Source organism: Artemia franciscana, unplaced genomic scaffold (assembly GCF_032884065.1).
Source record: "Artemia franciscana unplaced genomic scaffold, ASM3288406v1 PGA_scaffold_74, whole genome shotgun sequence".
Lineage (NCBI taxonomy): Eukaryota > Metazoa > Arthropoda > Branchiopoda > Anostraca > Artemiidae > Artemia > Artemia franciscana.
In genome coordinates this window covers 1,842,369-1,860,407 of record NW_027062709.1, presented here as the reverse complement: position 1 = coordinate 1,860,407, position 18,039 = coordinate 1,842,369, and the positions used below count along the sequence as shown (strand labels likewise).

At 35.4% G+C, this 18,039-nt stretch overlaps 1 protein-coding gene across 3 annotated transcripts in view; it reads left to right on the top strand.

The window, feature by feature from the left end:
* Positions 1 to 18,039, top strand: part of LOC136042185 (uncharacterized) — a 440,431-nt gene that overhangs the window by 350,617 nt on the left and 71,775 nt on the right. For all 3 annotated transcript variants that reach the window (XM_065727116.1, XM_065727115.1, XM_065727117.1), the window contains one exon: positions 10,745 to 10,922. In XM_065727116.1, the coding sequence (XP_065583188.1) occupies positions 10,745 to 10,922 (178 nt within the window). The remainder of the gene's footprint in view (positions 1 to 10,744; positions 10,923 to 18,039) is intronic.

The window sequence follows — 18,039 nt, the reverse complement described above, 5'->3', positions numbered from 1 at the left end:
GAAGATTCCAAAATTAAAAAAGTTTCCAAAGCCCCCTCCCCAATTGGCACTCCGGTTTTTAAATCTTTTTGAAAATGCTTCCTTATCACTTTTATAGGGAAGCTAGTCTGATCTTTATTGCCAGTTTGGTGTTCGTCTATTCGAACAAAATACTGCAATCATTTTATAATCTTCACAAAAAAAATATTCTTATCAACAACTACCAGATTATTATAGAGAACTTCCTTAAGATAGATAGGATTGAACTGCTAGCCCTTTGACCAGTCTGCACGCCTTTATCTCCTACGCCTGTGCAGGGTGATTGCAATTCTGGAAATATGATTCTACCAATAATTTAATGAAAAGAGAAATCACCAATGCAACAGCACAAACACATTAAAAAAAAAAGAAAAAAAAAGAAAAAAAAAGGAAGACAGAAGGAGAAAAGGAAGACTGTACCCCTAAATTAGTAATTAATATAGACCAGCACTTTAATTAGGCCTTAACCCTACTCATCCATACAATCACTTAGGTCAAACAGCATAGCCATACACAATCAACCATAAAGAATAATCCATGGACAGGCAGTCGTGTCGTCAATAAGTATAAGTCGTCATTTACCAAACAGTAAAGACAAATAATTCAGAGGCAACAACCCAACACAAGGGCTCATCAGGAGAATACACACTTGCCTATAGGGTTTCGGAACTTTAAATTCTCTACATTTGTAGAGAATTCTCTACAATTTGTTTACGTATTTTCGACAGATGTATTTTAATGGCTGATGTAGAATCCCTTTTTAAAATAGTCTAAAGCAAATTGAGGATTCATTTACATCAACGAGGGATTCAAAACATACAAAGATGATGTTTTATTATAACTAATTACACATGGCCATTACAAGGCAAATGGCAAAATGGCAAAATATCACATGGTAAAAAAGAAAGATGTAACTTGGATTGTGTAATTACAAAGAAGAGGCACCGATAAGTAAGCACCAGCATGAGGCATTTCGTGTACCAGACATTTACTTTATCTTGAATTCTCACTTTGCTCAATGAAGTCTAAGGGAGTTTTATATTGCATTAATTTTAAGGCTGTTTTACAGTTTAATATTTATTTGGAAAGTTTATTGCAAAAACATGTATTTGATGACTATATATTTTACTGTTGAAGCCCAAAGATGGTCGTAAAGACCAAAATACGCCTAAAGGCAATACTTCTTTTGTATCTTGCAAATCCATCAGGATAGTAAATATTGATATTTGCCGTTTGCACTTAAAGTTTACCAGTGTTTGACCTTTTACAGTAATATATATATATATATATATATATATATATATATATATATATATATATATATATATATATATATATATATATATATATATATATATTGACTTTTGTACTTTGCCTTTTCTTGTGTACTTGGTAACCCCTTTTTGTTCAGAGGAAGGATGAGGGGCTACCTAAAAATATCGGTCAATTCAGCTGTTGCCAAAGAAAAACAGGACCTACCATAATAGGGTAGTAGGCATTTAGGCATTTTCTACCATAGAAAATGCCTAAAGGGCAATTCAAAACGACATTATATTAATATCAAACAGCCTATTCCAAAACCTGGAATTAGCTAATACTATTGATCAGATTTTACAATAGACAATTTAAAAGATGAAATCAAATAACAGCTTGACTACCCAATGTATTTGTCTTTATCTCGTATCGTCCTCGTTTCTCTTGTGGTATAAATTTTTGTGAGCTCCAACAAACTACAGTAGCTTTTATATTAAGTATTTATTCTTTTTCTTCTTGTTGCTGTTTTTATTAATATGGTAATGCTTTTGCATAATCTCATCACCTTCCTGGTCTGGTAGCGGGCTGCTACAACCGAGTTCCGATTTTGGGTTTCGTATTATCAAGCAGAGATAAATACTGCTGCGCCATGACAGGACGTCCATTTTTTTTTCCTTCTCAATCTGGGTATGGTTCAGGTATCAACTAAATTACATGATCTCTTTTGTGTTGAAGAACCTTGTATTCTATTTTCGGTATTAAAACTTGAATATTTGTAGGTCATATATTGTAGGTTTAAGATTATTCTGACGTAAGATATCTGTGAAAAAGATAAAAAACTTTTTCAAGAAAGCCGGTGCACTCGCACTTGTTTCACAATAGCATTAAGACATTAACTTTTTTATTTTATTTAGTAAATTCATTTTGAAGCATACATGAAAATAGTCGCACACAACAGTGATAAGAGTTCGTAAACCCTCTCTTAATATTGTTGCTTATGTTCAATTATTGTCTTCTAAATATTACTTGGAACTTCTAATTTTATTCACATAACGAGAATGCTTATTATCGAATAAGCAGGCATTAATGAAGCATGAATGAAACTTGAATATGTGTGGGAGATAGAAACTGAGAAGGTATGCATCTCATGTTTGAATTTTTTGTTTCCATAGTATTTTAGTCAAGCCTAGACAGTATCAATTACAAGTAGGTTTTATTTATGAATTTTTTCATAAAATAATTATAAAAGATAAGAACCAGCCTCGGAGAGTTTAAAAGCTAGAGCAAACTCCATAACCATACTTGGTAGACTAAATCCTTCCCCCTCCCTGAAAAAAAGCTTGAAAGGGATCTTTAAATTCCTTTTAAGTGTTTTAATTTAAATCTAAATAGATGTAATTTCCCATCTTTTTTAAATATTTTCTTATTTTAGTAAGTTTGGATCTTGTTTAGTTCAATATAGTATGTTATTGGTGATATGGCTATTGGCCCTGCCATATATATTGAGGACATCTCCTTTTCTCATTTCTCCCTTTCAATTCTTCCTTTTCAAAATTGATCCTCTTCTCTTGCAAAATTACTTATTTCTCATCTTTAATTTAAATTTCCACAAAAAACTGAAGAATATTGACTATGTCCATGCGACATGGGATCCTCAAGTTATTCTTTGAGCTTGTTTCAAACAGTTCGTGGTAAGTAAGGAGTGACCCGGCTCAGTAGTAACAGAAACTATAAAAAATGATGCACCAAAAGAATCGAATTTTTATGCTAATTTCAAATATATAGGTTTCATCCAGCTTAGTCTTACCCATCAAAAGATACGAGCCTGAGACAATTGCCTGATTTTCCAATTTTTTTGCCAGAAGAAAGATAAATGGATCCGTGTTTATTTGTTTGTTGTTGTTTTTTTTCAGGGGTGATCGTATCGACCCAGTGATCCTAGAATATCCCGAGACGACTCGTTTGAACGGAAATTTAAAGCTTGAGGCTCCCTCCCACGGTCATTTTTTCCCAAAGTTACCTGATCAAAATTTTGAAATAAACAGTTTGTTCAGCATAGTAGAAAAATCCAATATCTATGTCTTTGAAGATGATTAAATCCCATTTACATATAAGTTATAAATTCCTCCATGGAAAGATCCACCTTTACATTGAAAGACCCCTTACAATTGTGTGTACTAAATGTTTAAAACTAATAAAAAAAGTAATAAAAAATTTGTTTGTATGCATTTTGTTACTTTTTTACGAGCCAGACAAAAGTATCGGGGGCGGGGTTCAAAAGATATTACCCCCCCCCTGGATTTTACAACTTTCAAGGCAATTCAATTTAGGTTTATTTTTTGAACGATACAATTTTAAGTCTATTTTCAATTCTCAAAGAGAATTTAATCTGTATCATGGGCTATTTAAACAAGTAGAACATATTAATATGATTATAACCATTAGGTTTCCATGAAAACATCCATCATCCCATCATTCCCAATTTCCATCATTTCCATCAAACATTAGTTTACATCAAAACATCAGCATCACTCTTTTTCTTATCTTAGTTCACGTTCATCAAGCCTTGGTTAAGAACCATCTATTTCTTAGTTGTTTTTATGAATATAGGTTTCCACATAAAAAGCAAGCTATAAAAGTATGTTTTCGCACAACACAGAATTTATAAATCATATTAAGTAGATGAGGAGGTTTACCCCGTCATCAATATCTCACTCTTTACGCTATAGTTTGGCGTAAAACTATGTCCAATTCTTTAGGAATGACCCCTGAATCACAAAGGTGGTTGAGTTCGAATAAATAACTCTTTTGAAAGTATTAAAAGAACTTTAGCGTAAAGGGCAAGGTATGGATGAGGAGGAGAACTCCCTCATGTACGTTTTTTTAACCACTGATGAGATTTGAAAAAAAAAGTCAAAATCAATAACCCGGGAATTATTGTTTATAATTCCTTTGTAATATTTGGAAGGACGACAGCAGCTTAGGTAACGAAGTCTGTGTTTATGTTTAGATATCTAGCCCAACATGAACATAAACCTATTCAGTTCATATAAATAGCCTACCATTTGCCAAAATCTGTCCGGTGTCAGAAAAAACAAAGTTGACTACCGGCCCTGTATAATTGCGAAATTCCGGTTTTGGTCATTTATATAAACTCGCCATATCTCCATAAGGAGATTGTCGGATCTTTGTTAAACTAGGTGGGAAATAAGAGCTAGCATCTTAGCTATACCTTTTGGGGACCATAACCGCTGGCGTACAAGGGGGAGAGAAGCGATGGCGACCCAAATTCTTGTTGCTCAGACATCTACTAGGATTCTTTTTCTAAATCTGAACCAAACTTGATCAAACAGTTCGTGGTAACAAACTGTAGTAAGAAGCGACCCGGCTCAATAGTAACCGAAACTCTAAAAATTGGAATTTTGATACCAATAGTTACATAAAAAAATCGCATTTTAATGCTGATTTTAAATACATAACTTTCATTAAGATTAGTCTTACCTATCAAAAGTTACGAGCCTGAGAAAATTTGCCTCATTTTAGAAAATAGGGGAAAACACCCCCTAAAAGTCATACAATCTTAACGAAAATCGCACTATCAGATTCAGCGTATCATAGGACCTTATTGTAGAAGTTTCAAGCTCCTATCTACAAAAATGTGGAATTTCGCTTTTTTTTTTGCCAGAAGACAAATCACGGATGCGTGTTTATTTGTTTTTTGTTTGTTTTTTTCCCAGGGGTGATCGTATCGACCCAGTAGTCCTACAATGTTGCGAGAGGGCTCATTCTAACGGAAATTAAAAGTTGTAGTGCCCTTTCCTAAGTGACCGAAAAATTGGAGGGCATCTAGGCCCCTCCCACGCTCATTTTTCCCCAAAGTCACCGGATCAAAATTCTGAGATAGTCATTTTATTCACCATAGTCGAAAAACCTAATAACTAAGTCTTTGGGGACGACTTGCTCCCCCGCAGTCCCCGTGGGAGGGGTTGCAAGTTACAAACTTTGACCTGTGTTTACATGTAGTAATGGTTACTGGGAAGTGTACGGACGTTTTCAGGGGTATTTTTTTTTTTTTGTTTGGGAGGAAGAGTTGAGGTGGGGGGGGGGGTACGTGGGAGGATCTTTCCATGGCAAAACTTCTCATGGGGAAGAGACTTTTAATGAAGGGGGCGCAGGATTATTTAGCATTATTTAAAAAAAAACAATGCAAAATAAATATGAAAATTTTTTTCTACTGAAAGTGAGGAGCAGCATTAAAACTTAAAACGAGCAGAAATTATTGCGCAAATGAGGGGTTTACCTCCTCGTAATACCTCGCTCTTTACGCTAAAGTTTCTTTAGTAATTTCAACTATTGATTCTACGGCCTTTGTTATTCAAGGGTCATTCTTAAGGAATTGGGACAGAATTTAAGCTTTAATGTAAAGAGCGAGGTATTGACGAGGGGTGAACTCCCTCATATACGCAATAAAAACATACGAATATAGAAGTTCGTTACGTAAGTTACGTATATTTTTTACTAATAAAATGTTCGTAAAAAAATTCAAAGTTCTAGTTGCCTTTTTAAGTAATCAAAAAATTGGAGAGCAACTAGGCTTCCTTCCTCTCCTTTTTTCTCAAAATCTTCCGATTAAAACTAGAGCCTGCATCACAAGGGGCAGTCAGACATAAACCTTTATTGGTGAAAAGTAATAGCATGTCCTAGAATTCTGCCTTTTACAATTTTTGCCTAATTTCGCCTTATTTAAGAGGGGGTTAGGGAGATAAACGCTAACTCTTACCATCTCGATATCTTCTAGATGCTGTTGTCTAACCACAACCAACAATAGCGGATAGTAAGGGCTGATATCCTAATGATATCTTGGTATTTTAGAGCAGATACAGTCCCAGAAGGAGGCACGGGAATGGAACCTCGAATTCTTAATACCTGCATACCTACAGGAAGAAAACGTCGAATTCAAGCCAATCTTGACAGGGTTTTGTTTTTGTGTTGTGGCATTTTCGGATCCCAGCTCTCTTCAGCCTTTGTAGAGAGTGGGGTTCATTAAGTTCTTGTCATTAGTGTATCCACCAGAAGGGGTTGATCGATCTCAGCCAAAACCGATGGGACACAAGAGATAGTTTCTGGGAAGTACCTTTTAAGACTCTAGGGAGCAATCTAATCACTAAGGGAGAAGAGGGGGTTTTAAGGGTGTATAAATTCTAGTATTCAGGGTGTTTAAGAAAAGAGATTGTCCAATTTCCACCAAATATTGAACAATTTATGCTCTGAAATTTTAATAAGAAAAATGAAATAAGATAAATAGATGTACATCCATTGGAAAAAAAAATGTTGTTTGCTGTATATTGTGGAATAAAAGTTTGAAGCCTCTATTCTAGAGTTTTCGATAACGTTAAACTTTTCACCAGGATCCCCTCATTTTTGGCAGCATTCTCTTCTCCTAACTGGCGGCGTTTCTATTCTAAATATGACTTTTGACACTCTAGAGCAGATACAGCCTCAGAAGAAGGTAGGGGAAGGGGTCCTCGAATTCTTGACACCAGCATATTAACAAGTAGGGAACGTCGAATCCAAGCCAATCTTGATGGGGTTTAATATCTGTATTGTGCCGTTTTGGGGTACAAGCTCTATCCAGCTTTTATAGAGAATGGGGGACATTAAGTTCTTGCCATTAGTATGTCTACCAGTAGAGGTTGTTCGAACTGAACCAAAATCAATGGAAGGCATAAGCTAGGGTTTTGTTGCACCTTTTAAAGGTCCAGGGAGCAATCTGATCTCCCAGGGGGAAGAGAGGATTCTAAGAAAGTACACATTCAAGTATTTAGGGTGTCTAAGAAAAGAGGTTGTCAAATCTTCGCCAAATTTGGAACGATTCACTCTGTAAAATTTTAGTGTGAATGTTTTGATCCAATGGCTCCTTGCGGAAAAACAAGAAAAAAAGATAAACAAACGTACATTCATGATCATTCATCGTTGGTAAAACATGGTTTGTCCAATTTATTGCGGATAGAGGTTTGAACCCTCTATTTTAGGGTTCTCAAGCATGTTGAACTTGATTCTCACCATTTTTGGCATAGTTTTCTCTTCTCCTGGTCAAATTATGTTAATTAGTTGATGCAATTTGTCTCGTGGTAACATTTAAGTAAATAAATTTCAGGTATTGCGAAAACGTGAAAGAATAAAGTTTTTATCCAGACAATTTTACTAATGCTCTGTTTTTTAGAATTTTCATTTCTGTTGACAGGGACCTCTATTTACTTAAAGCTAGTTACCGTTAATGGTTTGACAATGAATTCTTTTAATAAAGGGAGATTAATTGAAAGGTCTCAACAATTTTCAATTATTTGTTGTTTTGTTTTATCTGAGTTTTTTTTCTGTTAGTCATTCTTCCCCATTCTCCCAACCCCCTCCTCTGTCTCTACTCCTCTCTGTAGTTATGGCTTGTAATCAACAACAAAGAGAGATAAACCTCTACAAAAAGAAAACTTCAAACGAGACGACGGCCAGTAGAGAGAAAAGACTAAACCAACGCGGATATTTCGCCTGTATCCAAACAAGGCGTCTTCAGCACAAGATATAAAATTAAAAGAAAACTAATCTAAAAACAAATAAAAACCACCACCAATAATAATAATAAATGCAATTGTCGCTACTTATCCACGTAGGGAAAAGCAGCTATTTGAGTTACTTCAATGAGAATCAAAGAGCAACTCAATTGGCCAGTTCTGGCCATTTCGGCTTAAGAACTTTTAATTAGCCTCTAATCAGCAAAATAATCTTCTGAAAGTAATGAGATCCTAATGAGAAACATTGTTTCCTAAGGAATTACCTTTGGGAAACACCTCTAAGGGGTTTACTCTTTTACCAGCGATGGAAAATCTAAAACAAGCTAGAAGAAGGAAAAAGTAAAATGTTGACAATCCTTTTGAGCCTTGTGACTGCAGTAAAGAAACTTCATTGCTATGAAACTTATGCAGTCCTGAATTTTTCAGTTATCTGACAATTTAAAGAAAGAGAAGTTTTGTCTTATTTGGAATTCTGTTGACTTTTCAAAAACTTCTAAGGCTTGGAGAAAAAAGTTCTGAATCTAGCATTATATATTTGCACTTTAAGCTATTGAAACTACCTTATGACTTGAATGATAATTTTATGAGATCGTGGTGTCAGAGCAGAATGCTTTCAGAGCAAGAATGAACAGCCATGTGGGAAATTACTGGCCAAAAAACACATTTTGCAACAAAATGTGTGAAAATGGGAAGACTTCAGTTATCATGTCTATTCATGTGTATCACATGAATTCATGTGTGAAAATGGGAATACAAGGTTGTTATACAAGGTTATACAAGGTTGTTATACAAGGTTGTCAGCATCGTTGCTTCGTCAATAAATGTACTTATATGAACTGCATTCTCGGCTTTAACTGCATTAAGAATTATGAATGATACTGTCTATCGCCTGTCGTAACTGATTATTTAAATAAAGGGGGAATAAAAAACGTATTTTTAAAATAAATAGTTTGTGGTTGTATGTAGTTCTAATCTAGATATTTACGAAAACATACTTCTTTCCTTATTTGTGTCTAATTTGGGTTTGTTTGCAACGGAAATTCAATTTTATCTTTCTATTTTTCTTCTTTTGTTCAGTAAGTGTTTTACTCCATTTTTCTTTATTCCAATCTTGTTTATATTATTGAGTGGAAGTAAATCTTGTTCTTCGCCAGCTATTTAAACAAGTCCTCTGGGACTTATTGGGAATTTTTTTTCTGAAAATAAAGTTTGTCATTCAAAAAATAGACAAAAATGATTGGCTGCAAGTAATTTTTTCTGATGATGAATGACCGTGCTTTGCTGAAAACTTTTTCGTGGCGTAAGATGTTCAGAACGACATGTTTTGCATTCACCCTTGGATAAAAAGGAAAAGGGACGTCTATCCTTCTAAAAAGGAAAAGGTTTGCCTATCTTTCTCAAAGAGCGCAGCGATATTTAGTACTTTACTCGATAAAGGGATGAAACTTCCATTCCAAGGCTCTCAAATTCTCTTAATTTGATTTTGTGGTTCGTTTCAGGACAACATTCCTTAATTTAATTGTTTAGGATCAGTAGAAAATTATATTCTTTTAATGCGCATGTTATTTTCAAACGCACACCTTCCGTGGATGCATTTAATGTTAAAGATAATCCCACTTTGCTTGCTTGTTCATTTACTTATGTTCTGTAACTTAATATGACCATACTAAACTTTAACTTTACTTAACTTTTTTTTTTTACTTAACTGTACTTGACCTTATTTATGCTCATTAACGTAAACTGTTAAATTTTCCGTCTGGAAAGAACTTTCAAGCGAACCTTGCCTTAGACCTTGGTTCCTCCTGTGCCACCAGAGGCATCAAGGGCATCCAGAAAGAGCCGCCAATAATCCCTCATATGTGCTGCTGCCCAATCGTCTTCCCGTTGGGATTGGACTGTCGAATTGATAAACTTCAGGTCCCGCTGGTATGTACGACGAAGTGTATTTTTTGGCTTTCCTCTTCTTCCGAGCGAACAATTGTCAAATATTCTGATACCAAGCGAACAATTGTCAAATATTCGATGTCGTTTCTTGACAAAAATGTTCTCTGTGCTTTTTCTGGGGGGGGGGGGGGTAGATTCAATATTTCAGACAAATTTTAATTCAATTAATTATTATTTCAGTTGGCAGAAAAGCGCTAAGAGGAGCTACTGACCTCTTAGTATCTGATAATTAAAAAAGGAGTTACGTTACTTCTTTCTTGTAAAAATTATATTTATAGCCGGTTGCATTACACCAAATACAATTGGTTGATTCGGTCTAATTTGCTGTCCCGCATACTATTTTGGCCTCCAGAAAATTCCTATTTTCTACATTTTCCAAATGGCACTAAATCTACTTTTCTAAAATGGAGAAAAGGTTGAGGTTTTGAACTTTTGACAATAAAACTATGTTCGTCGTACCTTGAACGCTGAAGAAAAATGTTTGCTGTACAAACAGTTCCTTTTTCAAGTAAGCTTCTTGTGGCTAATCATTCGTAAAAACAGTTTAAGGCAATTAAAGGCCTCGCTGATCGGTTTTTACCTCCTCTATCTTACCTTCCTCTACTTTTTACTCTACACTCTTTCATTTTCTCTACTATCTACTCTACTATTTACCTTCCGCTACTGCTATGCTATCCGATTTATATTTTTCTGCTATTTTTTTATGGTCTAAATGGTCTTTTTGTTTTGATTCTCAAGTCACGGACGGGGAAAGGTACCTGCAGGTAGGATAGGATATTGTCCAACACTTCTAAAATCCAACGTTTTCTTTCTTTTACTCTTTACTGTAATTTATATAATTTGTGACATAATGCCTTTTCAATCACCATAGTCTATCCTTAATACTACACTTCTAATCAAATCTATGCATTATAAACGTTTTACTTACTCAATACTAAACTATAAAGGATATTTCATTTTAGATATACCTGTTGGTGAATGGAGACGAAAATATGAGGATCTCTGTGCGCGTCATGGCTTTAATAGTCAAGATTATGCTGGCTTCGTTTACGACGCCATCTGGATGTATGCTTATGCCCTTGACAAGCTTCTACTTGACACACTGCATTCAGCAGACTTTCATTCCGTTAAAACGGCAGAGTATGTATAGATTTTATTTTGGGAACAAAAGATATATCATTTTAGAAGATGAACTAGCATTTATTTCAAAAACATATTCTAAAAAACGTTTACAATTTTTTAAGTCCTGTGGTGGCGCAGTGGATTTGACCTTAGCTTGGTAATACGGGACCCAGAGATCGAATCACGCTGCAGGAATGCACTGCAGGGCCGACGCAGGGACCTTAGTAGTCAAGAAGCGTCGTTAATTCTTGAATTAATTAATTAATTACAATTTTTTAACTTGTAGAAAGTTAAAATAATCTCTTTGAAGATAGAGAAGTTGTAGATATGAAATAAAAGTTTTTTTGGCGAGCTCTTACAAAACGTAAACTCCACCCCTTCTGGCCCTACTTATGATGCCTTTTGGGGTGTATGCTTATGCACTTGACTAGCTTTTTCTTTACACACAGCGTTCGGCCGACTTTTATTCGCTGAAACAGCAGAATACGTATACATTTTACTTTGTGAAGAAGAGATATGTCATTTCAGAAGATGTCCTAGAATTTATTTTAAAATGTGTATTAAAATTCGATTATAACTAAAGGACTTGTTAAAGGCAAAAAAAATCTCTTTGGAAAAAGTTAAATGCCAAAAATTCAACAATACCTTTTTGGGTGAACTCTTAAAAAATTTAAACTGGACACCCTGTGGTCCTAGTTACTACGCCATCCGGATGCATTCTTATGCACTTCGCAAAAATTTTTATTAACACTCTCTGTTTGACAGACTTCCATTCCGTGAACACCGCGGAATAACTATAGACTTCATTTGAGTAGAAAAGACTAATCATTTTAAAAGATGAACAAGCATCTTGGTTGAAGCAGTAGCTACAACCAAGTAAAAGATGACACGGCTCATAGTAATCAAACAATCTAGCCAGAAACCGTTGAAATTGGCGTTGCATCGAAACAAAAAGTACACCATAGGAATCGCCTTGGCCTAAAACCCTACTCAGGAAACTTACGGTCCCTTGGCTTGAACAATAAGGAAAATAAATTGATTTGAACAAAAGGAAAAATCACTTTTTTCACATGGGGAGCACCTTTTTTTCCTTTTTTTTTTTTTTATCTCCGATGCTAGCGAAGCACCAAAACATCATAGAGTGCTGTTTAAGGGATTATTTTAAAGGAAATTGCTACATCTAGAGCCTTTTCAAATTAACAAAATACCAAATTTAAAACTGAAATTTTTTAACAGAAAACTGTATCTTCGTAACTAGGTGATGAATGACGTCTTAATGGCTGGTTTCACATCAATACGTTTGGTTCTCATCAATTAAGGTTAAGGTCAACAATACAAGGCTAAGGTTGAAAGTAAAAGATAATATGACACTAGTATCTTTGAAAAGTTGTTTCTCTGGGGTTTTGAACCATATTTTATTATAAAGAATGAATAAGAGCCCATAGAAACTGAAACATTAAAAGAAATCATCCTCTGCATGATGATGTACCCCACTTTCTTTTGAAAAGATGATAAAAAACAAGTACATTTTGAGAAGTCACTTCTCTGGGATATTGTACCATATTTGATTGACTTCACTACCTCATTTCCAGTGGCTTATCTTTTACTATTTCAACTAAGAAAAGACATAGGCTTTTCCTGTGTTTAATTATCTTTGATAAAATGGTATATATCTATTTTCTTTAAATGCACAATTGTGCATAAATAAACATATAATTTAGATAAAAGAGAGGCATTTGGTATACATTAAAAGAATCGACTTATTAAATTCGTATTTGTTGTGAAAAATACAGTTTCCTAAGTTCCCTTTCAATAAAACTTCTTGAATACTTAAGTTGATTCCACAAAAATGAGTCAACTAAAATTATATGAAATCTAAGAATATTTTTGTTCGTTTATTTACATATTTATAAACACTATAAAAACATGAATATAAAAATTTATGTTACACATCTAAACTTTAAAGCCACTTGGGCCATGGCTACAAAAAGGAAAACTCGCCACTAATTTGTTCAATTTTTTTTCTACTAATGCTATGCCTTGGTGTCTTTTGCTAGATTCCTTAGATAGATAGATAGATAGATAAGATTTTATTTTCACCAAAATTTTCATGGCACTGCCACATTTCTTTGGTATAGTCACACTAAAAAGCCCTTCGCTAACCGCTGGTGGGCACAGCGTACCGGCTGAAGTTTGTCAACAGGCACTGCCACCCTGCGCGGGAGTCGTTTTGTTGTGGATTTATGCAGACATACTGATGTTCCAAGCTTACATCTTTTGTAATTTCAAATAATTACGCCTTAAATCTTCACTCTTAATGGTCAGTCATAGAAATTAAGCTAGATATAAATATTATGTTTCAGTCACATACATAGGTTTAGTTCTCATTAATCAAGGTTTGGGAGAAGTGGCATGTTTGATCCTGAGTCTCCAAAAGGCTAAGCATATTAATTTAAAACTTAAAAAATGTCGAGGGGGGGGTGTTAAACAGGATCAAAATACGGTATATGCAGGAAGGTTGTCAAAAGTGCTCAACAGCAATATCCAAGGGACGACTTAGGGTGTTAAGTTTAAACTTTAAAGGAATGTTGAAGGGATTCTGAAAAACGATCGAGGGACAACCAGCCCCCCTTCGCTTTTTATAGATGCACCCCTTAACACTGAAGGAAATTTAAAATATTCATTTTATTTAAAATGGTCAAGAATATTATAAGTTCTAACAATTATGTTTTCATGGTTGTCATAGCCCAGAGGCCGAATGTAGAGGAGCGAAGAATGTAGATTGGCCTCGGAGCGAAGAATGTAGATTATGTAGTTTGTTTATTTTTTACATGTTGGATTTATCATCGGGAAAGAAGGGAAGGTTTGATCCTCAGTGTGTTTGAAAAAGCTAAAGTTGTTAAAGTGATATTTCGGGGAATGTTGATGGGTATTTTAAGCCAAATCAAAAGACATTATCTGCATCCCAGTTACCAAAAAGGCTTATCGGTAAAACTGTAGGAACGGGTATGGTTATTAGCTTGAAACGTTTAAAGAAACTAATTCTGCAACTGCTATTGTGACTGCGACTACTCGTTACTGTGACTGCTACTGCTTGTGACTACTTTTTCTTGCAATTGCTTTCAGGAATTTCTGAGTGGAATCGTGAACAATATCAAAACACACTAGATGTAAAATTACAACACGACACTTCCAACTATTTTTGGAAATTTGAGGTTTATTTGAACAAAATCAAAACATCCTATTTGCATACTGGTTGTCAAATAGGGTATCAGCAATATCTCAGGGATGGCTTAGTGCATGAAGTTGGAATTTCCAGGATATGTTCAAGGGGATGTTCAAAACTGTTCAGAGGGTGGCAAGCCCTTCCTTCACTAGGTGTATTTTGAATCGCTCTCCTCAGACTAAAATTTGAAAAAAGACTGTACAAAATAGGCAAAAGCTCTGCTAACTCTGCCTCCGTGGTTAACCCTACCCCCCTCCAGTGCCCTCAAGGTAATTAGAGTAAATTATGCAATTTGCCCACTGTTAATATTCGATAAAGTAAAAAGCAACATTACAACTTAAAATTAACAGAAATTATTACGTATATGATGGGAATTGCCCCCTCCTCAATGCCTCGTAAAGAGTTACGCCAAAGTTTGACTTTTTGTTTCAATTAATTAAGAATGACTCCTGAAGCACAAGGGCCGCTTAATTAGAATGATAAGCTTTTTTAAGACTTCTAGAACCTTTTTTCATCCTTGAACTTGTGTAGGCCTGCTGCAGAACTCGTCTCGTTGATAAAAGTCAAACGTTACAACTGATTTTTTTTTTTTTTTTAACTCTTTTAAAGCACAAAACTGAAGCTGTGGAAAATTTTATGGCCCAGTATCTCCTTCAAAAATAAAAATTTTTACGGTTTGTTTACTATTGCTGTTTTATTTTGAGTATATGCAAATGACTTTCCCTGAAATAATCAAAATGCAACTATGAAAATGTTAGTAAACAACGAAAGCTTTATTACTAAATTGCTAGTCTAACATTACTATTTTTTCCTTCCTTTTACAAAGACAATAAAATAGAATTATTTTGATATGTTGCAAGATACCAACGGTAAGGAAATGATACACGTTTGTTTTCTTTTTGTTTTTTAGTTTGGGAAAACTTCAAAGGCACATACATCAAAACAGAAAATATTTTTTTATTCAGAGAAGTACCATCTATCATTTTAATATTGGAACGAAACTGGTTCATTTTGACTTTGCTTTAAGAAATTGACCTACACTAAGGAAAAAATCTTTGCTTGTTTGTTAATTATTTTTAGTTTAATTTAATTTAAAAATTAATTTAATTTAAAAATAAAATACAGTAGTTTTTATCAAGTAAAGCTGCAGAGGACTAGAAGGAAGGTATAGGCTAGATTTCAAAATAAAATTTATTAAAAAAAAAAGTAATATATACCATACTAGCTGTTGGGGTTGCGCTTCGCGCCACCTCAACACCTAGTTGGTGGGGCGCTTCGCGCCCCCCAAGCCTGTCCCTGTGTCCCGGTCGTCATTTATATTCCCTGTGTCCCGGTCGTCATTTGTGTCCCGGTGTCCCAGTTTGTAATTTCTCTTTGAGTGTCCCGGTCGTCATTTATATTCCCTGTGTCCTGTTGTCCCGGTCGTCATTTGTGTCCTGGTGTCCCGGTCGTCATTTATATATCCCGCCTGTGCCCCCGGCGTCCCCGTTGTAGTTGTGTCTCTGTGTCCCGGTCGTCATTTATATTCCCTGTGTCCCGGTCGTGATTTGTGTCCGGGTGTCCCAGTCTGTAATTTCTCTTTGAGGTTCCCGGTCGTCATTTGTATTCCCTCTGTCTCGGTCCCGGTCTGTAGTTTCTCTTTGAGTGTTTTTTCTTTTTAGTTTTTTACCTTTTTTCTTTTTTCAGTTTTCTTTTTCTTCTTTATTTTTCAGCGTCACTATGAAGTACATATCGCCGAACCTTTGTTTTTTTAACTTAGATCTGGTAGGCATTGATGACCTTATCCAAGTCAAAATCCCAAACCCAATCATCATCGCTATCATTTTCAGTTTTGATATGTTTTGACTCTCGCTGTCCAGGTGGATTTTCATCTAACTGCGCGGTTTTGCGTTCTTTAGCCGCAAGCCTGTTTTCTTGCTGTTCTTGTGATTCCTCGGCACGCTTTCTTTTCTTACTTTCTCTATAAGTCGCAAGCCTGTTTTCTTGCTGTTCTTGCGATTCCTTGGCACGCTATTGGAATATACAACATTCTTCGCTGTCCCATTGTCTGTGCATATAAATAGATTGTAAGGTTTACTGACTCTTGAACATGCAACATATAATTGTCCATGGGAAAAACAATCCGTATTCAGATCTATACCTCATTATTCTAATGATGTGTCCCTGTGTCCCGGTCGTCATTTATATTCCCTGTGTCCCGGTCGTCATTTGTGTCCCGGTGTCCCAGTTTGTAATTTCTCTTTGAGTGTCCCGGTCGTCATTTATATTCCCTGTGTCCCGGTGTCCCGGTAGTCATTTGTGTCCCGGTGTCCCGGTCTGTAATTTCTATTCGAACAATCCCTGTGTCCTGGTCGTCATTTATATATCCCGCCTGTGCCCCCGGCGTCCCCGTTGTAGTTGTGTCCCTGTGTCCCGGTCGTCATTTATATTCCCTGTGTCCCGGTCGTGATTTGTGTCCGGGTGTCCCAGTCGGTAATTTCTCTTTGAGGTTCTCGGTCGTCATTTATATTCCCTCTGTCTCGGTCGTCATTTGCGTCCCGGTCTGTAATTTCTCTTTGAGTGTTTTTTTCTTTTTAGTTTTTTTTAGTTTTTACCTTTTTTCTTTTTTCAGTTTTCTTTTTCTTCTTTATTTTTCAGCGTCACTATGAAGTACATATCGCCGAACCTTTGTTTTTTTTTTAACTTAAATCTGGTAGGCATTGATAACCTTATCCAAGTCAAAATCCCAAACCCAATCATCATCGCTATCATTTTCAGTTTTGATATGTTTTGACTCCTCTGTCTCGGTCGTCATTTGTGTCCCGGTCTGTAATTTCTCTTTAAGTGTTTTTTCTTTTTAGTTTTTTTTAGTTTTTTACCTTTTTTCTTTTTTCAGTTTTCTTTTTCTTCTTTATTTTTCAGCGTCACTATGAAGTACATATCGCCGAACCTTTGTTTTTTAACTTAAATCTGGTAGGCATTGATGACCTTATCCAAGTCAAAATCCCAAACCCAATCATCATCGCTATCATTTTCAGTTTTGATATGTTTTGACTCTCGCTGTCCAGGTGGATTTTCATCGAACGGCGCGGTTTTGCGTTCTTTAGCCGCAAGCCTGTTTTGTTGCTGTTCTTGTGATCCCTCGGCACGCTTTCTTTTCTTACTTTCTCTATCAGCCGCAAGCCTGTTTTCTTGCTGTTCTTGCGATTCCTCGGCACGCTTTCTTTTCTTACTTTCTCTATCAGCAGCAAGTTTTTTGGCATAGACTCTTTGAGCAGCTTCCTCGGCTGTTGCCATTGTAGGTTCTTCAGTCAGTTTACAATTAAACATTTTTCCGTGAACGAATGTCTTAAATACCTTTAATGACGTCATCGTCATAACAAACATGACGACAACTAACTTCATGACGTCAGTTGACACACAAACATGACGTCACTCGACAGACACACACACACACAGACAACTTATTTTTATATATATAGATTAAAAGGGGAATATTATCTGGAGCTGATATAGAGATAGAGTTATTTTAATGTTGTGCAAAAACCGCTCTTAAGAAACTGAGACCAAGGAGCCATCTCTGCTGCCCTGAGCCATCTCTGAACCATATTTGGGGCCGTGGTTTTTCAGGCCGAAGCAGAAATTAGATGTTGAATATTATCATAAATTTGGACCTCGGTTAACTTCAGCAGAATCTTATTTTTGGAAAATCCATTTTTTTTGTCTGAATGTTTACTATTTTAATAGTTACTTAACGATGTATATTATATGACTATTTTACTATTTACTTATTATTTTATTATTTTACTATTTATTTATAAATAGTATATTTTATTGTTATGTTATAAGTATTGTATTCAGTAATTTAATTGTTGTATTTAATAGTACAATAAATATTTGTATTATCATTTATGTGATTATTTTACTTTA